Here is a 22,174-nt window from a genome sequence, read left to right as displayed (position 1 = left end):
TTCCACACCCTGAAAGGGAGGGCCAACTGTTCCAAGCTTCAGAAGCCAGAGACTAATGGCTCTGTGTACATGTTTGGAGGCTTACTGTCCCAAGTTTTAATCATCAACATCTCTGGCACTTGGTAGCTACTTTGGCCTCCAGCAGCAGCAGAGAGTAACAACAGGTACACTTGCTAGGGTTACGCTACTGAATAGGCCTCTGGTGTTGAACTTCCACCTCCTACAGTGGCTATAGTTACATAGTTTGGGCATAGGATATTAAGAATCTTGATCCTTAGGGTTTTATACTTCGCTGGAACTCTTCTAGTGACCAGGGCCTATAGTTTCTCATCTTCAGTGACAGGTTTTATCATCTCCACTTTTGATCCTCAAACAAGTTGTCCTCTGGAACTCCTCAACTGTCCTCTTGACACTATTGCTGCTGCTGTTACAGCCACTGCTGCTTCTGCAGCTGCTGCGGCCCTGCTGCCACTTCCAAATCTTTGTGCTGACAGTTCAATGCACTTTACTAAAAGAGCAAAAGCAATCAGAAAAGATCATTCAAGTTATGAAGGTAACCACAGGAGGAAATTGCATGCCTGGTACTGTAAATCTGGCCAACAACCCATGGCTGGAGAGCTCATAGGACCCAAGGGTAAACCTACTACTATTATTTTGCTAAATGTGCATAGTGTCAAACTGCCCTTGAAATTCAGCTCTCTACACATAGATTAGTGTAGTACTCAGACCTCAGCAGAGGAATTTCATTGTGCAATGGACGGTGGTTAATGTAGACACTCACAACTGGTCAAAGTGTAGAGAATAAGAGGCTGTGCCCAGCTATAAACGGGACATCTGTATCACAACCCCTCCCCTCAAGGCTCACAGACCATCATGGAAGAGGGGGCAGAAAGACTGTTATGAGCCACAGGTCAGGGAGGACCAGGGTGAAGCAGTGTCTTCTGGACATGATAGTATTGCTGCACTTGTGAACTAACAGCAGCTATGGTTGCCAGCACAAGACCTGCACAATAGCACTGCAGACAGCAGTGGGAGGAGTTCATGAGGCCCCACCCTAGGTGAGGAGCCGCTGACCCCCGATGGCTGTTGAGGAGGGAATCTGTTTTTTCTTTAAGGGTGTGGCCCCTGACAGGTTGACCATGCTCTAGTGGATGGAACCATACTCATAAGTATATGGGCAGCATAAACTGGACTTAGTGGCTTATTTAAAAAGAAAAAAAGAGGACATGAAGTTGGGAGGAGTGTAGGGGGACAGGGTCTGAAGTGGTAGGTGAAGATGATCAAAATAAATTGCATCCATGTATGAAAATCTCAAAGAAGTGATAAAAATATGGCATTAAAAAAGGGTAAGCCAAAAGAATCCTTATACTTTCGGATTATCCTAATATTGCAGCAACGCAAGGAGGTTGATTTGAAAAGTGAACTGAATACCCTATTAAACAGCCAGGATGGGGGTGTGACAAGAATGTTTACACCAAACATGGCACAGCCTTTCATACAAATGGAGAGCTGTGTTTGCACCAGTTATATTTCTTCTGCTGAACCACCCACCCAGTGACCTACTCCCCTGCTGGCCTGGATGAAAATGCTTGCTAGAGTTCACTGAGGCTTTGATAACAAAAAAACTCCATGCTCTTTAAAACAGTCAAGGCTGGAATAATGGCTTCTGGAACCAGAACTGTGCTCTAGCAGCAAACAGCTGTGGTTACAGCCTAACTTTCTCAAGGCCGTCTTGAGTGTTCAAAGCACCCAAGATGTTGGGAAGATAGTTTGATCAGCTCCCTGGCTGATTGTCCTCCATTAAAAGTAGTTAGAAAATTGTCTAGGGACCCCAAAAAACTTAAGAGGGAAATTAATCATTAAAAGGGGTGCCTACAATAAAGGTCTATCATTACTGTTGTAGTGCTTTACCAGTTTTTAACAATGTTCATTTAACAATGCTTAACACTGTCTCAGGGTCCTGAGAGAGGTAGAACCCTTGCATCTGTCTCATTTATATTAAATTTTTTAAAAAATATTTTATTTATTGTTTTTATTTTTTGTGTATGAGTGTATTGCCTGCGTGTATATAAGTGCACCTGTGTCGTGCAGTGCCCATGGAGGTGAGAAGACGGCGTCGGATTACCCTGGAACTGGAGTTACCAAAGGTTGTTAGCCACCATGTGTGTGCTGGGAATCGAACCTGGGTCCTCTGCAAGAGCAGTTAGTGCTCTTAACTGCTGAGCAATCTCTCCAGTCTTGCATTTCTATTAAGTTTTACCAGACTATGTTAAGTATGTAAAAAACAGCTTGTCTGGGAAAGCTTAAAGCACACAATAAGACAGAAATGCAACAGAAAAAGTCCAAAATTAATTTTCTCCATGGAAAGAAAACAAATTAAATGAAACATTATACATGTGTGAGAGGATTTCATCAAATCCCAACAAAACATGTGTTACCTAAAGGAGTTAGTTTCTGAGTACTATGGAATGAGCACACACCATCCAATCACTCCTGGTGATTACAATTAGAATCTACATGCAGAATCCAGAAATCAAAGGAAGTTTCTAAAAGTAAGAGGAAGGATTGGGAAGAAACAACAAAACGGCTGTAAATGCTCTATTTTTACTGTTTTACACCTCTAATATCTACTGCTATTTCCTAGATCTCATGGACAGCAAATGGACCCAGACAGAAGAGGTCCAACAAAAAAAGTCAAAAGATGAGAAAAGGAGGATGCTGCAAGACAGAGCTCTGGAACCTCCTGAGGGCCACCCTACATAAATGGGGGAACAAACCTGCCAGCCCAGCGCAGACACTAGCAGCCCACCTCAGGCTCATTTTTTCCTTACTTTGCCCTGACACACACCCACTCAGAGAAAAGTATCAAAGAGTGCTGGCGGGTTAAAGCCTATGTTTACAAGGAAGAAACATCCTCTTCTGGCCTCCATGGGCACCTGCACACATGTTTGTACACACACACACACACACACACACACACACACACACACTTTAAAAAGTTTCTTGTTTTGTTTTATGAGACAAGGTCTCCCTGTATTCCCAGATGACCTTGCTATGTAGACCAGGCTGGCCTTGGTCTCACAGAGATCCACCTGCCTCTGCCTCCCTAGTGTTGGAATTAAAGGTATGTGCTACCATGCCCAGCCATTAGTAAAATGTTTTAATTAAAAAAACAATAGAATTCAGCATCTACACCCTTTTGTTAATAATGTCTCAGTCAGATTAAAAAAAAATAATGGATATGCTAAGAAACAAGAAAATGTCACTCAAGATCAAGAGAAAAAGAAACCATCAGTAAGATTCTTACTAACTGGAATTAGTAAAGATTTAAAATAAAAATGGTGCATATATAAAAGCATCTCCAGGAAGACTCAAATGCAGTGATCATAGCTCTAGTGAGACATCTGAAGATCACAAATAATAAAATAAACAGCACAGGATTGCAAATTAAATTTTCATTGATTGAAAATAGACTCAATAATTGCAAAATTAGCATTTTGAAGTATACATTGACTTTTTTACCAAGTTTTATCATATTCTAATCCATTACAGAGAAAGAGAAACAATTTTCACTAGGGAGGAAAATAGATTGATAGTCCTTATGAACATGGACATAAAAATCTCAACCAAATATTAGCAAATTAACTCGAAAAATCCTTAACAAGGATAAGACAGTCTTCCATATCCATAGGTTCTGCATCCACCAATACAACCATCTGCAGACCAAAAAGCAGTAGAAAGCCACCTAAGAAGTGCTGAAAAGTCTGATTACGAGTTCAGCACTCATTCATAATGAAAGCACCACATGTAGAGCTCTCAAGGACTAAGGAATGCTCCAGTCTGATAAAGGACAGCAGTGAAAAAGCAAGACACAACAGATGTGGTAGCTGACATCCCAAGGGCTCAAAGATTAAGAAAAAGTAAGAATGCTCTCTCTATTTCTAGTCAATATCTCATTACTGAGGCTCCCAAAATAGTGCAAAAATTTGAAACAAACAAACAAACAAACAAACAAAAAGAGTGAAGAGGAAGAGTCAGGGGAAAGAAAAGAAGTGTAATTGGAAAAGAAAAGGTAAAACTCTTCCTATTTGAAGGAATAAGAATTTTTACCGAAAAAGTTATATACTAATAAAATGAAGCTTTACTATATATTATATACCGGAGCATCCAAAGTATGAAGTAGTAGGCATAAGCTCAGCAAAAGATGCGTAAGTCTCTGCAGGGGCATAAACAGCCTAAAACTGAGCAGATCAGGGGACAGCCAACACAGAGGCCTTGGAAGACTCAATAGGATTCAGTTCTTCCCAAAGTTGCCAACTGATTAAGCAAACTAGTTACAACTCCATCATGGGTTTTAAAATACAAAGTGATAAGCTGATTCTATAATATGCGTAGAAACACAAATGACTTATTGCTATACTCCTAGATTAATGAATCTCTCAACTCTCACAAGAGAAGTTTCCTTATGTAGCAAATGGTGATTAACACAGAAACCCACAAGTGGCCAATGTACAGAGAACAAGAGGCTGCAGAGTGCTTATCCATGAATAGGATGCCTATATCAAACATCTGCCTCCCAAGGCTCAGGGATCATTGTAGAAGAGGGGACAGAAAGATTGTAAGAGCCAGAGAGGGTGGATGATCACAAGGACACAGAGTTTTCCAAGTCAGTTACTCATATAAACACACAACAATGGTGACAGCATACACCAGTTCCATGCAAGCTTAAACCAGACAAAATCCCAGAGCAGACATGGGAAAGTAGGAAAGAAACTCCAACTCAACCTAAGGAAATTGTGGCAACTGAAAGCTGCCAGAAGAGGCAGAGACAGTCTCTTTCAAGCATGGGACTCTTGGTAGGTAAACCAGGCTGCAGTGGATAGACCCACACTGAAGAACAATTGGAGACACTAATTAGACTCTATAGGCCTTAGTATATGTATAATAAACTACATTAAATTGGGTGGGGTAATAAGGGGAGGTGTGGATAGGGAAGGGGATCTAAATACGGTAAAATTATATTGCATATAAATAGCAAAAATTCTATAAAATTTTTAACTAAATGAATATTTATTTTTATTTTATGTGTATGAGTCTATTGCCTGCATGTATGCAAGTGCACAACGTGTATACAATGCCCAAGGAGGCCAGAAGAGAGTGTTGGACCCCCTGAAACTGGAGTTGCAGATGGCTGTTACCCATCATATGGGTTCTAGGAACTGAATCTGGGTCCTCTGCAACAGCAGTCGGTGCTCTTATTTGCTGAGCCATCTGTCCAGCCCCAGATTGATATTTTGAAAAACAATTTTAATAGAGAAGAATCAAGTTAGGAAGAACTTTCAAATTAGAGAACTTATCCTACCTCATTTCAAGTCTTATTATGAAACTGTAAGTAATCATAACTGTGGTATCAGCATGAAGATAGATCAAGTGAACAGAAAAGAAAATTCAGGAACAAACATACATCAATGTATTTTCATAAAGATAGGAAAAGAATAGCCATACAAGAAATGGTTCTGGAGGGGCTGAAATGACCCAGCAGGTAAAGGCTTATTATGCAAGCATGAGGACCTGGGTTTGGATCTTCAGCACCAACAAGTCTGGTACAGAGTGCTTCTGTAACAGCAGCTCTGGGAAGAAAGGAGATAGAAAGATTCCAGGGGCTCACTGAATTTGGCTTACCAGCCAAATTGATAAATCAATGAGTTCTAGTTTCAATGACAGAGTTTGTCTTGGAAAGTAAGGTGAACAGCAACAGAGGAAGGCACCTAACACACACTCTGGCCTCTATACACACACGCACCAGTAAGCACACCCATCCATACATGGATTACTCCCCCCCCACACATACACACAAAGAAGAAATAAATAAATGGTTCTGGAATGACAGGATATCTGTTTTGAAAACAAAAAGAACTTCAATTTTACTTTATACCAAACTCAGAAATTAATGTGACATAGATTAATAACTTAAAACATAAATACTCTAAGACCCATGACTAGAGCTGCTGCGCCCTGTTAAGCACAGGCTTACTAAGAGTTCTGCAAAGTGATTGTACCTTTGCATATTTTCACATTATTCTTTGAGAGTTCTAGCTGCTGCGCATTCTTCTGAGTGTTGTCATTTTAAATTTTAGCCTTCTTAGGTGTGTGAGTGCCAGGTCACTGTAGTTTTGATTTGAATATTCCTGCTGACTAACGATGAACACCTGATATCCTCATTTACATTGTGAGGGAATGTAATTTGTTCTTATGTTTTGTCCGTGTTCGTCTTCATTTATCCGGTTATTGAGTTGGAGAAATTCTTCATGTCTTCTATATTAAAGGCTTGGGAAATCTAGTTTGTGGCTTCTCTTTTTCTTTTTTTAGAGCAGATTTGAAGGACTGAAGATTTTAAAAGTTTAATTTTAAAAATGGTTCCTTCCTACTTTTGAGTTCTAAGAACTTTTTTTCCTTTTGAAAAGTTGTAGAATAATTTTTTTTCCTTACAGAAGATTTCTTGGACAGAACATGAAAACGCTAACCATAAGGCAGGGAAAGGGTGCCACAATGAACTTCATCAAAAAAATTATTAAAGGAGTTGGAGAGATGGCTCAGCAGTTAAGTGCACCAGCTATTCTTGCAGAACACCCAGGTTGGGTTCCCGGCACCCACATGGTGGCTAACAACCATCTATAACTCCAGTTCCAAGGGATCCAAGAGCATCTTCTGACTTCTGCGGGCACTGCACGACACGGGTGCACTTAACATACATGCAGGCAATACACACATATACATAAAATAAAAATAATAAATAAAAATTTAAAGATTAAAATAAATTTTGTGTGTGCACATGAATACGGGTGCCTATGGAGGCCAGAGGCATTGGATTCCCCTGGAGCTGGAGTTTTGGGAGTTGTAAGCTGCCAGGCATGGGAGCTAGGAATCAATTTGGGTTATCTGCAAGAGCAGTATGTGCTTTTAATCGCTGAGTCATCTCTCCAGCCCCAACTCTATCAAGATGCAAAATTGTACTCTTCAAGCTGGGCGTGATGGCTCATGCCTAAATCCCAGCACTCCAGAGGCTGAAGCAGGACTAGGCTAATCTGGGTAAGAGTAAGACCTTGTTTCAGGGCTGGAGAGGTGGCTCAGTGGTTAAAAACACTGATTGTTCTTGCAGAAGACCCAGGTTCGAATCCCAGCATCTACATGGCAGCTAACAACTGTCCGTAACTCCAGTCCCAGGGGATCCGACAGCCTCTTCTGACCTCTGCAAGGCATTGCACAATACAGGTGCACTTACCTACATGCAGGCAATACATGCATACACATAAAATAAAAATAATAAATAAAAAAAGAGTAAGACCTTGTTTCAAACAAACCAAAATAAGCAAACAGAAACATTTTTAAAATTTAAAATGGATATAAAATCCTACTTTCCAAAAGACCCCTTAACAAAAGAGGTAAATGCTCATTAACAAAGTGAGTTTAAGATTTGAAAACAAATACATTACATATATCTGATTAAAAGAAAAGAAAAGAAAAAAAACAAAAACAAAAAAACCCTCATATACACATACGAGTTCTACAGCTCAACAGCTACAAACAACCCAATTTAAAAAGTTAGGCGATGGGGCTGGCCCTGGTGGTTGGCCATGGTGGCTGGAATAGTGGTGGTCCGTACCTTTAATCCCAGCACTCAGGATGCAGAGGCAGGTGGAGCTTTGTGATACCAAGGCCAGCCCAGTCTACATAGAGTTCTAGGCCAGCTGGGGCCACAGGGAGACCTTGTCTCAAAAAAACCCTGAAGATAAAAAAATATAAAAATAAAAATAACAGACAATGGCCTTATCTAGATATTTTCTCAAAGAAGAGATTCAAATGGCTAATAAGCACATAAAAAGATGTTTACATCACTAATGTTTGGGGAAATGCAAATGAAAACCATAATGGTATCTCGCAGGTCCATTAGGACAGTCACTATCAAAATAAAATGAGGACACTGAGAAATTGGAACCCTGGTGCACTGTTGGGAGGGCTGAAAAATGGTGTTGCTGGTGTGAAAAGCAGTAGAAATTCCTCAGTTAAAACCAGAACCGTGATCCAGTCATCCTACTTCTGGGTATTTATCCAAAACAATTGGAAACAAGATCTCAAAGGAATGTTTTCACACTCATGTTCCTTGCAACATTATTCACAATAACTAAGAGCTGGAAGCAACATCAATGTCCATGTCCGTCACCCATGAATGAGTAATGAAGATGCAATACAAACCCACAATAGAATATCACAGAACCAGACAAAACAAGGAAATCCTGTCCTATGCTACATACAACAGAGAAAAATATTAATCACAAATGCTTATTTCGGAAATTAGATGAGGTATGTAAAGGAGTCAAACGCTTTAAAATCAGCACAAACGAAGGTTGCCAAAAGCAACCAAGGCAGGCAGAATTACTGTCAATGGTCCAGAGTTCCATCTTGCAAGTGGAGAAACGTCTAGAAACCTGTTGCTCAGCAAAGTGTGAAGAATTAATACTAATGTACTGTATACTTAGAAATGGTTAATGTAAAGAATTTTGCCTAGCTACACTGGGCCCTGGGTTCAATTACCAGCATAAAAGAAAGCAGGGTGAGATTAAAAGTTTTCTATTTTTAGTCACAATTCAAAGATTTCTATAACTGCTCACAGTAGTCTTTTTTCATACCAGCCCCAAACTAGAAACAACTTCAATTTCAGAATAGATTTTAAAAACTGAATACTACTAAGAAATAAAAAGGAACACACTATTAAATAGAAACATAGAGGGATATAAAAGAAGCTGTTGCTTTCTCTTTGTGAAGTGTCTAAATTTATTGCTTATTTTTAAATTAGATTTTCTTCTTTAAAAAAAGTTTTTTTCATTATTTTTAATTATGTGTATGTGTGTGTTTTGCGGGTATTTGTATGTTAGTGCCTAAGGAGGCACCAAATCATTCCAAATCTGCAGTTACAGGCATTATCAGCAGCCCAATGTAAATTCTGGGAACCACTGAGCTCTCTCTAGCCTGTTTTTCTTCTTTTAATAAAAAAAATCTTTTTATTACTTTTATTTTATGCGTATGAGTATTTTGCCTGCATGTATATAACTGTACCATGTATGTGCAGTGCCCACAGAAGCCAGAAAAGGGTGTTGGATCCCTTGGAACTGGAGTTACAGATGGTTGTCAGCTGCCATGTGAGTGCTAGGAACTGAACCCAGGTCCTCTGGAAGAACAGCAAGTGTTTTTAACCACAGAGTCATTTTTCCAGACCGGTTTTTCTTCTTAACATTGAGTTTTGAGGAGCTATTTATATTTTGAATATGAGGTTTTTTGTTTTTATTTTTTAATCAAGTATACTTAGTAAATGTATTCTACCATGCTATTGTTTAAATCAGGAGCATAGTTTAAAAACAAACAAACACTGAATAAAATAATCTGCTCCTAAAAATCAAACAACATTCTTTTATAGTAAGTTCCAGAATTAGCAAATTTAAGCTATGATAATAGAAATCTAAACAATGTTTGAGGCCTCAAAGGAAGGGCTGACTGGAAAGGGGCAGGGTACAACTCACTCGGGTGACAGAAATGATCTGTCTTATTTGGGAGTGAGGATTACAAAGGATTGCATGATGACCAAAGTTCATTGAAAACTATGCAGTATCTGTGCAGTTTCATGCATATAAACAACACTTCAACTGCTAAAAGAAAAAAAGAAAAGAAAAAAAATCATGGTACAACTGACTCACTGAAAAACTGATTGCCAGGATCTAGAGAGATGGCTCAGTGGTTAAGAGGGCTTGCTGCTCTTGCAGAGGACCCAGGCTGAATTCTTAGCACCCACATGGTGGCTCACAATCACCTTTAACTCCAGTTTCATGGAATCTGACACATTCTTCTTGCCTCCCCTGGCCCCTGCACACATGGTGCATGCATTTAAACTCACACATACACAAAAATAATAAAGAAACAATTATTTATTTATTTATTTGGGGGGGGATCTTTTTGACAGGGTCTCCCTGTAGCCCCAGCTGTCCTGGAACTCACTATGTAGACCAGGCTGCCCTTGAACTCACAGAGATCTATCTGCCTGCCTCTGCCTCCTGAGTGCTGGGATTAAAGGCATGCACTACCACGCCTGGCTTAAATAAACAAATATTTTTTAAATAAATAATTTCCCTCTGGTTGTAATGATGGTATCAAAACTTTATAACTCTATAATTACTTTCTAGGTAGATGCAGCACCCCCATTAAAGTTTTCACTCCACACCACACATACCAACTAAGAAGGCAGAGTGCTAACATGAAGCACGGACTGAAGTTACTCTCGCTGTCAAGGTCAAATCCTTTACCTCTAAAGAGTGTCTTACAGAAAGAGTATGAAACAACCAAACATTCCTTATTTCATTTTTTAATATAAACAAAGAGAAAATAATGCTGAAACTATACAATGTCAAAACATAGCATATGTGTGGACCAGCTGTTATGAAAAGATAATACCATTTGCTTCCTATAAATTACTTTGCAGGAATGTCTTGAAGATTAATGAGATAACGGGTCAGATCCTTCTCAGTGAGGAAACTACTTGCTGTGGGTAATTTGGGTCTTTAGGGCAGAGTAAATCCAACAGGCTACCAGACAACAATTATATAAACTAAAGCAAAGTGGTAGGCTTAAAAATTCATATTTTGATAATCCAGGCTTTACATATTCAGAATGATACTTTCTGGAGCATAACTTATGTTTGAAATACATTTTAATTCTTTTATTTTAAAAAAAGGATCAGTTTCTGATCTGTAAATTAAATAACACAGCTCTTCCTTCAAGAGTTTAACATTAGGCTAGGCACCCAAGGATAAAAACATAAAAGATACTGTAACTGCCCCCAAGAGGCTCACATTCAAGTGAGGAAAACATCCAAATAAATAAAAGCATCAAATGATAATGCTTTGAAAAAAATTCCTATGTCTTGAGTATTAAAAAAATGCATGAATTAGGTATTTAATCCAGAGTTCTCAGGGGACCTGTAGCGAGGTGAGTGTCAAAGAAGTCTTTAGGGAGCATTGGCAGATGAATAGACCAAACCTACAAGGCTGGTGGTCATAAGGGAAGACCTAGGGGTTGGGCACATCTCCGGGGCTAGACCAAAACACCGAAAGAATTGCAGGTAGCCATGGAAGCACACCATGCTACTCCAGGACCCTCCAGTACAGGCAAGAGATGAAAGTAGAGAGGCCAGTGGGGGCAGAATCAGAGCAATCTTCTAGAGAGGAACAAAATACCTATAGCTGGAAGACTTAAGGGACAAATTTAGCTTTAGCAGTCAATAGCCTACAGGAAAAACCTGAAATTATCAACCAGGAAGATCCAAAGGATGCAAATGGCAGAAGATTTTTCCAGAAATCCCAAGAGCAGGCACAGGTAAAGACAGGACCAGCAGGAGAAAGACAGGAAGGAACAATCAGGTAAGGAAAAGAGATCCTCAACAGAAGACCCACGTAATTCAGAGGGGTTAGGAAGAAGGAATAACCCACAGCGACAAGTCAAGGAAGACAAGACTATAGCAGTCCTGGCTGTTTCCATTTGTGGTGTCTCAGATGACCCAGCAAGAGTGGTCTCTGTGAGATGACGGGAGAACAATCAGGAAGTGAAGTTCATGCAGACCATGGCTTTCAGTGATTCTGGCCACGAAGAGAGGGGACCACATATGGTAAGGGATATAGGCATATACAATCTTTTGACATTTTGACACACTATTGTCATCCACAAAGTTCATAGTGGGAAGGTTGGAGAGATGGGTCAGCACTTAAGAGCACTGGCTGCTCTTATGGAGGGCTTGGATTACATTCCCAGCACCTACATGGAGGTTGTAACTCCAGTTCCAGGGGATCTGTTGCCCTCTTCTGGCCTTTGTGGGCATTACATGACACAAGTGCACTTACACACAAGCAGGCAAAATACTCATACACATAAAATAATAATAATGAAAAAAAAATAAGTTCACAGTGGAAAACTATGCAATCAAGTCACAAAACTATTTTAATGTTGGAGCTAGAGAGATGGCTCAGCGGTTAAGAGTGCTTGTTGCTGCTGATCAGTATGTTCAGTTCCCAACACCCACGTGGTAACTTTCAACCACCTGTAACTCAAATTCCAGGAGCTCTAACACCCTTTTTTGTATTTGCAGACTCCTGAACATATGTGTTACATAGGAACTCACACATGTACACACATAAATGTGTTTAACCTTTAAAAATATTCAGTGTTGCCGGGCGTAGTGGCACATGCCTTTAATCCCAGCACTCGGGAGGCAGAGGCAGGTGGATCTCTGTGAGTTCAAGGCCAGCCTGGTCTACATAGTGAGTTCCAGGACAGCTGGGGCTACAGGGAGACCCTGTCTCAAAAAGACCAAAAAAATTCAGTGTTTTCAATAAGTTTATGATTTTGTGTTGGGCCACATTCATAGCTACCCTGGAATGTATGTGGCTAAGGAATAGTTTTGAAGGGGAGGTGAAAAATTTGTTACTTTCTTTTTGTAGTTTTGTTTAGTTTCATTTTGAGAGTTTACAGTGTTTACAGATCACGACATAAAATAAACACTATAAGTGGTAGGAGAAATTTTTTAAATCAGGAAATGATAATGATACCAAACAGGAGAGAAGAATGAGATGGAAAAGGGAGGAGTGAGGGAGGGTCCAAAAAAAGAAAGCTGCAGGGGGATTTCCACAGCAAAGGAAAGGGGGGGGAGCTGAGGCAAGCCAAGTCCACATTTGGCTACGAGGAGAGTTCGTTTCTGGTGAACCAGGCCAGCCAGGCTGGTTTTTGGTTTCCCAAACACTGCTTTGTGGAAAGAAGACTAAATTTTTATCTAAGTATTAAAAGTATCAAAGTATTAAAAAGTTAAGTAGCTCTGGATTTCAGACTTTCCATCTAAGTGTATTTGCAATAACATAAGGATGAAACTGTTTAAAATGAACTTAATTCTACCAAAATTAGCCTCTTCCTCTTAAAGATTTGTCACTTGGTGGCCAAGTACTAATAAGCAGTAACAGTACTTAGATGGACAGAAAGACAGATAGATGATAGTTATTATTTTAAAGTATATGATAGCACTACAATTTAGAAAAGTTTAGTAAAAACACAAAATTAAAAACTAACTTTAAAAAAGTACACAATTCTAGTCTGCACCAAGTATTGGGTTCTCAGTACCAGAAACATACAGAGAGAGAGAGAGTGCGGGAGAGAGAGAGAGAGAGAATATGAAGATTTCTGAATGAAAATTTAGAAATTTTCATGGAGAGAGAAAAGGTCTCTATAAAAAATTATTTTAGTGATATAAAAGGATTGAGGTAACAACGTGTACAAACTTATCCACATTTATGTAGAACTAATGTATACATCAAAGCTGGTTCCCAACAGTGTGTGACTGCCCAGACACTCTATAACAGATTACTAACCATGCACTTTCTAGAATACTGACTTAATACCTTAGAGGGCTTGTTCCTTTGCACTCCTGCCTCTCACCTACCTGTAAGAATTTACTGCTGCTAATATAAGCTGTTTGGGGCCTCTCAGAAAATATATTCTATACCTACACAAGGGCAGCTACAAATCATCATTAATTGGTATTAAATAAAATACTTTTCTATACTAGTATAATTCCTAAATTTATTAAAGAATACTGTTTTTTAATTTAAATCTTTTTTTTTTTTTTTTTTTTTTTTTGTCTTTTTGAGACAGGGTCTCCCTGTAGCCCCAGCTGGCCTGGAACTCACTATGTAGACCAGGCTGGCCTTGAACTCACAGAGATCCGCCTGCCTCTGCCTCCCAAGTGCTGGGACTACAGGCATGCGCCACCACGCCCAGCTATAAATCTTTTAATGTAAGAATAGGGAGCTGGAGAGATAGATGGCTCAGCAGTTAAAGAGCACTTGTAGATGACCCAGATTCAGTTCACAGAATCCACATGGTGGCTCACTACCACCTGTACTCCAGTTCCAGAGAATCTGATGCCCTTTTCTGGCCTCTTTGGGTACCAGGTACATACATAGCACACATACATATCTGCAGGCAAAGCACTAGTTAAAGTACACATAAAATAGATAGGTGTGGTGGTGCACGCCTTTAGTCCCAGCACTCCGGAGGCAGAGGCAGGTGGATCTCTGTGAGATGGAGGCCAACCTGATTTACATAGCAAGTTCCAGGCTAGCTAGGGCTACAGGGAGACTTTGTCTCAAAAAGACAACAACAACAATAAATAAATAAATAAATAAATAAATATCTTTAAAAACATATATGAATAGATCTCAGAAAAATATGTATAAAAATACTTCAAATATGTGTTTTTAAAAGTTCATGGCTATAGTAATTCTCTGCTCTAGCCTAGCCCTAGCCCATGATAGATCTAAAAGCTGTTAAAATGAGAGCTTTACCCCCACGAAGCCTGAAACAAATCAGCAGACAGAAAGAAGAAACAGGTTTTCGGTCTCTATGTTGACTTCCAGAGCCACCAATGAGTGTCCATTCCTCTCCACCGAGCCCCCAGGCTATGTCAGCTGGGGGCTTTAGACCACACCATGAGCATACCCATCTCTTTCTGGGGCAAATCAGGAGGTATAGGGGTTATAGAGAGAGGCACCCAATGGCTGTAGACTTCCACAAGCTCCTAGACCTACACTGAGTTAGAAAATTCATTGCCTGCCCAACAGTCAGTCAACCAGCCCAGGCGCCTATTTCCTTTCTCAGTCCCCATAAGAATAGTTCCCATAAATGCCCCAAGTACCCAAATGGGCACTGCAGTTATGTATCAGTCATTAAGAAAATAGGAGTTTAAAATAATGCAATTTACTTTGTAAGATGTTCATCCTTTTGTATGACTAACTATAGATTTGGGGGGATTTTTCTCCTGATATATTTTATTTCACCAAACAGGAAAACTTACTGTTAATGTGATCGATGTAGTAGGCACCAATCTGAGGGTCAAAGCCTGCTTCCCATCCCCATGGCAGCTCATCCCCAACACAGTCAGCAAAGGACAGGGGCTTTGTTAACCTACAACAAACAAAGCAGTAGAAACACTGTGATCAAACCACATCAAACATCAAACCACATGTCAGAATTCAGTACCCTAATGTTGAGTTAAGTGTCTAGGTTGAATTTCCTTTTTGTTCTTGATTCCAGAGTTGTCATGATTGCATTTGAAACCTTTTCTTAAACAGATAAAAGGAGAGTGAATACCCAAAAAAGTAGAATACATCATTCTTAAAACTTAAAGTTCCCAGGAAAGGGACAGAGAAGCAACTTAGAGAAAATGGGTGCTGGCGGATCGAAAGCGAAAGTGCACATTGTGCTAGTGCAGCTTTTAGAGCGTGGCAGGATTAAGTTAAGGCTGAGACGGTGGAAAAGTTCTTGGATACTGTCGCAGCAGAGGCCCCGTGGTTTCTTGAGGAGTCTGTAGCTGCTGCCTCTTGGGAATGATTAGGAAAAGAGTTATCAGATAAAGATGCTAAAAACCCCCTCCCTAGAGGTACTCTAGCTATTTGGACTTTGGTGCGGACCTGTTTAGCAGACGAAACAGGGAAGTATGAGGCAGATATATCACGAGCCCCTGGACTGGAAAATAATTCAGAGGTTAAAAGAATCTGTGGCTACTTATGGGATACCAGCAGCTTATACTATAACTCAGGTGCTATGACTCCTTTTGATTGGCAAAATCTTTGTAGGGCTGTTCTTTCAGGGGGCGATTATTTGAATTGGAAATCTGCTTATTGACATTGATAGATAGATGGTAAGTAGATAGATAATAGATGATAATAGATAATAGATGATAGAAGATAGATAGATAGATAGATAGATAGATAGATAGATAGATAGAGATAGAGAGATAGATGATAGATGATGGATGGATGGATGGATGGATGGATGGATGATAGAATATCAGGCTATTCCAATTTCAGATTCAGATGCTCTGTTATTAACTAGACACTTGAATGTGAGGTCTGCTATAAATTCTCACTAAGCAGAAGACACACAGGTCTTATTTTTATAAGTATCTTGAACATAACCGTGACTGAACAGTTTTTGATGGAAACAAGCACATACAGTATTTGTACACCAACATGATCTCGCTCACATTTTGAAACTTCCTTATTCTTTTTCTCTTAGGACTTCTTTCTTTTTGGGACATATTCACTTTAAGACTCAGCTTTATAATTTCTCTCTTTAAAACTAATGGACAAACTACATAGTTTCCTCTCAGCAGAGTACAGGTTTTAGACATAATTTCAGATTGACCTTTTCCCACACATCCTTCTTTGTGCTTTGGGGATTCTTCTTGGCTGTTGAAGCAGTCAATAGCTCACTGATACTGCAGATTAGGAATGTCCTGTTGTAGAGTAGCTACCATCAGTCGACATAGCTTTCTTTTAATTTAATACAATTCACTAGCATGGTTCTTACGTATGAAATCTCCTGGAATCCCTTCTACCCATGCTAACAAGTAGCACAGATTGCCTACAGATCATTTCCAGAATCACTTCATCCATCTCAATAAGAAATCCACTGTCTACCCTCAGAATGCTGGGGAAATAACAAGAATTCCCAGACTAAAACGGTTCTCCAAAGACAGGAAATCCCGATAAAAGAAAGGGTCACTTTTTTCTTACCCTTCCCATAGCATGGATTCTCCTGGAGAGGGCTTTGAGAGCACTGGCCACTGGAATCCACAGAAGCAACACTGGGGGCCACCAGCTGTACCACAGCCACGCCATGGGTCTAACTGGGCATTCCTCTCTTCTTGGTGTCCTCTACAGGTGGGGATCTCCAGTCCCTTCCTGCAACTTAACTACCTCCCCTAAGATTAATGTGAGGATGGAAAGGGATTAAGCAGGAACATGATAATCAACCAACAAATGTTACTGATTATCAACACAAATCTGAATTCATTTACTCCTCAGAGGCACCAAAGCATGTTCCAAATCAGTACAGAATTGAAAAGTGGGCCTCAAAGTGTCCCTAGGAGGAGCAGTAGCAACAGAAACATATCTTGGCCTCCATGGGAGTCCTATAAAATGTGGGCCCAGCAATGTATGCTCTCCAGCTACTTTTTTTGTATATTAAAGGTTAACCATCTCTCGCTTAGAAGTTTAAGGGCTTAAAATTTGGCACCAAAGAGATCTAGGTTCAAATCCTTGTTCTACAACTTACTGTGCAACGAAGGGCAAGTTATTCACTTTGAAAGCTGCGGTTCTGTTTTTTATCAAAGGAGTCCCTACTGTTTTTTATCAAAGGAGTGAGAATAGGAATAAACTGTAAAATTTAAACGAGGTAGGTTGGGTAAGAGAAATGAATTTCAGTGTTAAAAGCAATGTGTTCAAATGCAGCAATTTGCCACATTTACCTGGTAATCATGAAGTAAGTCTAAACTCAATTTGAGCTTTAAAAAAATTATGTTTTTAGAATTGTGCACAAATCCCATCTCATACCATAAACTACCCAGGAAAAAATTATTTTTCTTTTGATAGAGGAATTATATCCCATATCAAAGAAATCTCACAGCACAGAAAATAACCTGTCTACATCCATTGCCCAGAGAATGTCTCTGTGACTACCTCCACAGCTCACTACCTCCATGCAGAAGCACTGGTATTGGGTTACCCTGCACAGACCTTGATTTGACTTTTTCCCTAACTCTAGACAGCAGCTGTCTGGAGGCACACCACTTGAGGAAATGAGCAAAAAGATGAAAACATCAATTTAAATGACAAAAGGGAGATTTTAGAGATATTTACCTGGCACTAAATCAACACGCTTAAGCCCAAGTATAATATGCATGTATTTATTATTCTTATAAGAAATTATAAAAGCTTCAGGATGTCCTATGATTACAAGTTATGGTAGCATCATTATCTGCAAATAATTCTACTCTTTTCCTATGAACTAATCAACAGACAATAGGCATTTAATTTATTGTCATTGTTATAAGAACAGAATTATATTTGCAAGTATAAATGTGACTATGAACTCAGTGAATAAACAATAAAGAAATCAGAAGTTCTCATTCTTGAAATTTTTAATGTAAAAATTTCTTTTTAAAAGCATTTTATTTATTTTTACTTTATGTGTAAGTGCACCCATGTCATGCAACGCCACAGAGGTTAGAAGAGGGCATCAGATCCCCTGGAACTGGAGTTATGGACAGTTGTTAGTTCCCATGTAGGTGCTGGGAACCAAACATGGGTTCTCTACAAAAGTAGCCAGCGCTCTTAACCACTGAGTCATCTCTCTAGCCCCTGTAAAAATTTCTTTACAGTGTTACTTTAAATTTAGTGTTTTATTTTTCTGTATCTACACGAGTATTTCTTTCTTCTGCACTGTATCCATAAGTAAATAAAAAAACAAACTAAACATATATTTATAAATATCAAAGTTTAGGGATTAGATTGTCAAATTACAAAATATAAACAGAATAATATCCCCAGGAACAAACAAAAAAGATTAAGTAGATTAAAAGATGTTGCCTTCCTGATAATGGGAAAGTCACTATTGTACCATAATAGTTCATTTTTTTTGTCCATCAGCCTATAAACATACTCAGTCCCCTCATCTTAAAACAGCCTTTCCTCAGGCCAGGCACATGCCTTTTATCCCAGCACTCAGGAGGCAGAGGCAGACAGATCTCTGTAAGACAGACTTAGTAAGTTCCAGGCCACCTGGGTCTACAGGGCCCTGCTATCAAAACAAAACAAAACAAAACAAAACAACAACAACAAAGGCATTTCTCAAACCTCACCACTCTTCTTGGACATTCGCTTCCTACCATTTGCTTATTCCAGCCTAGAAACTATACTCTGGAAGACCCTAGGAGAGCCTATCAAAACCTTCCTTCTGCCACCTAATTCCTAATTCGATAGTTATCTCACAAACATGCTCTTGAAAAGCAACACTTGTAGGTGATTCATCTTTGAAACAGCACATTGTTTATGCTATTGGTTTTTGGACTCAGATACACAAAAGCTTCAGTTCTTATAACAGTCTATGGCTGCAAAAGGGTAAATTTTGAACATACAGTAATTATACTAATAATACAAAAAAATTAGTCTAAGTGAAAAAAAAAAATCCAAGCACAAAAAGTCAGATTGCTTGATTCCATTATATGCAATACCCAATCCATAAGATCAGAAAATAGATTAATGGTTCCCAGAGTCCAGGGAGAGGGGTGAACAGAGACAGACTCCTTAATGGGTACCATAGAGAGATGGGAGTGCTTCAAACAAAATATAGGTTGGGGATTGCACAGTGCTGCACCTACATTAAATGCTATTGCACTGTTCACTTAATAATAGCTAATTCACGTTATATAAAAGCTGCCTCAAGAAGTTTCTTTTTAAGACAGAAATAAGGATATAACAAAGCCAAAACACCAAATGAATAAAGTCCTTTCATAAGAGATAATAAAATAATTAAAAATGAGGAAATGTTCAACATTACTACTAATAATAAAAATGCCAAATACAACAATAACAAGGCTGAATTTTAAGCCCATTAAGGTATCTAGGTTTTGTTTTGTTTTGCTTTGTCTTCGTGAGGAGACTTAGTTCTAGTGCTGATGTGGAAAACTCAGTTACTGTCATTCATTGCTGATGACTTTGTAACTCAATACAATGCTTTTATGAAACAATTTGGCAGTATTAAAAAATAATAAACTAGGTCAGCAGGAGTCTGCTGACTTGAGTTCAGTTCCAGAATCTATGGGGGGGGGGAGAGAAGAGACTCTTAAAGGCTGTTCTGTCCCCCACATGAACTGTGGCATGAAGCTCTCTCTCTCTCTCTCTCTCTCTCTCTCTCTCTCTCTCACACACACACACACACACACAAGCATATGCATTACACACAATTATAATAAATTCAAAGAAAAAAGATTTAAATGTTGATCCTCAAGAATGCTACTCTTACATAGCATTCCAGAAATCCTCTTCTGCCTGTTACCTATATAAAGAGTAAATTATCACCTACAGTATCTTGTGTGTTAGAAGTCTCTCCCTTAGCACTGTTCTTTTGTATATCTCTAAGCAACAAAGCCTATTTCACAGAAAAGTGGGAATATAATAAATGTTAAATAAATTAATGACAATTAGGATGGAAAGCTGAGGGGTTATAAATTATTCTTTAATTTTTTTTCATTTATATGTATGTAATAGTAAATGCATTTGCTCAAACAATAATATATAGATATTAGGCATTAGGGTGACACTTGATAGATGTATTACCTGACAACTGGGACAGGATAGGAGGAAATCTTTCAGTGCTGCAGCAAAGTATTTGGGCTTGTGATTTATTTTTATATCAAAATAATTGCATTACGCATCAGAATGAGTAGCAAAATAGAAACAGATTCTTAGTTCCAAAGATATAATAGAATGTATCTTGGGTGTTTCAGTAATTTAGCAAGTTTTTTTTAAAGTGTTTTTATTCCACAGAAGAAAACAGACTAGTCAAGCAAACACTTTAACCTGAACTCTTCTTTCGTAAGAGCCAAGAAATTATTTGCTTATCAGATCATTTGGTTTTGAAAAAACAGCTTGAGAATTTAAGTGGCTGTACTAGCCAAAAAGATAGGAATGTCTGAGAGAGAATGAGGGCTTAACGGATTATTGTCCAAACAAATAAACAAAAGTCAACCAAGACTGCTTCATTCCCCAGCCTGTAGTTCAACAACACACAACCAATTTCTGGGCAGTAACAATCGTTCAAGGACAAAGACTGAAGAAGCTTGAACATGAATTAAGAACAATGTTTGTCAGGACAATACAAACCTACTACCCCTATGGACAGCTCTATAATGTTCAGCATCTCCTTTAAAGAGGTTAATGAAATGACTGAAATGGATCAGTATCACTGTTTCCAAAACTGCTGAACTAGCAGGAATTTTTTTAAAAATGCCTTTATCTTTACTATGGAGGGATAATACCAGTTAACAATATGATGTATTTCTTTCTAGGCTATGTTTATTAAATATATATCTATATGTAAATAATAAAAATAGATTTTACAAAGTTGGTATACTAAGTAAGCTATACCTATACTATAGTTTTGAATCCTGCCTTAAAAATGCATACTTCTGCATGCCTTTAGTCCCAGCACTCAAGAGGCAGAGGCAGGTGGATCTCTGTGAGTTCCAGGCCAGCTTGGTCTACATAGCAAGTTCCAGGCCAGCTGGGGCTAAAGAGAGACCCTGTCTCAAAAATACTTTAAAAAGTGCATCCCTCAAACTGTCACTATGAAGACTACATAAACCAACAGCATAAACTATTTCTATTAAATCCCTCTAGTTCCCCACAGAATGATAGCTATTGTAGTACTTTGGTACTTCCTCAATTCATAAATTCACATACTTTTAGAAAACATAAAAACAGGGTCACTTTACACACATTGTCAATAAGTTAAAGTAGTCCAATATAAATTAGAAGTCTTCAATAAGCATAGAATTTACCTCAGCCCTTCAATATTTGCATCCATTTAATGGACTGCATACTGTTATTTACCAATCAATCAATGGACATTGTATCCATTTTCAAGAGAAACCCATGTTCAGTGAATATATTTATAAATATTTACAGTCATGTAAGCATTTTTAGAGTAAATTCCTAGTAGTTGGTCAAAGAATATGCACATTTTTAAAGTTACAAAATGTCAATATATTTTTTGAAGTTTTGAAACATCAATGTACATTAGAAGTTCTTTTAAAGACACATCAGCATTTAGAAAATTTAATTCTCAGGCTAAGGGGACAGCTCACAAGCACAAGGACCTGAATTCAATACTCAGAACCCATCTTTGAAAAAAAGGCTGAGCATTGGTAATCCCAGCACTGGGGAGGCAGAGACAGGAGGATGCCTGGGCTTGCTGAACAGCCAGTCTAGCCAAATATGAGCTCCGGGCCAACAAGAGACCCTGTCTCAAAGGAAGTGGATAGATTCTTGGATGACACCTGAAGTCATACACACAGACACATGTGCATGCGCACCTACACATGTACACACATGAACACGCACACATGTATGCACAAGCACATGCATATAAAATAAAAATGTACTTCTCACAGATATTCTCCTGCACATGAGCTTTACCCCTCTAGACTCTCACCCAAGACACAGTCCACCACCTTAGACAGTCT

The 22,174-nt window shown here is 38.9% G+C and overlaps 1 protein-coding gene across 1 annotated transcript in view; it reads right to left on the bottom strand.

Moving 5' to 3' along the window:
* The window catches only part of Wwc2 (WW and C2 domain containing 2), a 208,002-nt gene that overhangs the window by 114,475 nt on the left and 71,353 nt on the right, over positions 1-22,174 (bottom strand). The window contains exon 2 of the mRNA XM_008853555.3: positions 14,942-15,051. Within this exon, the coding sequence (XP_008851777.1) occupies positions 14,942-15,051 (110 nt within the window). The remainder of the gene's footprint in view (positions 1-14,941; positions 15,052-22,174) is intronic.

This window comes from Nannospalax galili, unplaced genomic scaffold (assembly GCF_000622305.1).
Source record: "Nannospalax galili isolate Female #2095 unplaced genomic scaffold, S.galili_v1.0 scaffold46, whole genome shotgun sequence".
NCBI classification, from domain to species: domain Eukaryota; kingdom Metazoa; phylum Chordata; class Mammalia; order Rodentia; family Spalacidae; genus Nannospalax; species Nannospalax galili.
The sequence above is the reverse complement of the archived record's forward strand: the minus strand, read 5'-3'. Positions and strand labels throughout refer to the sequence as shown.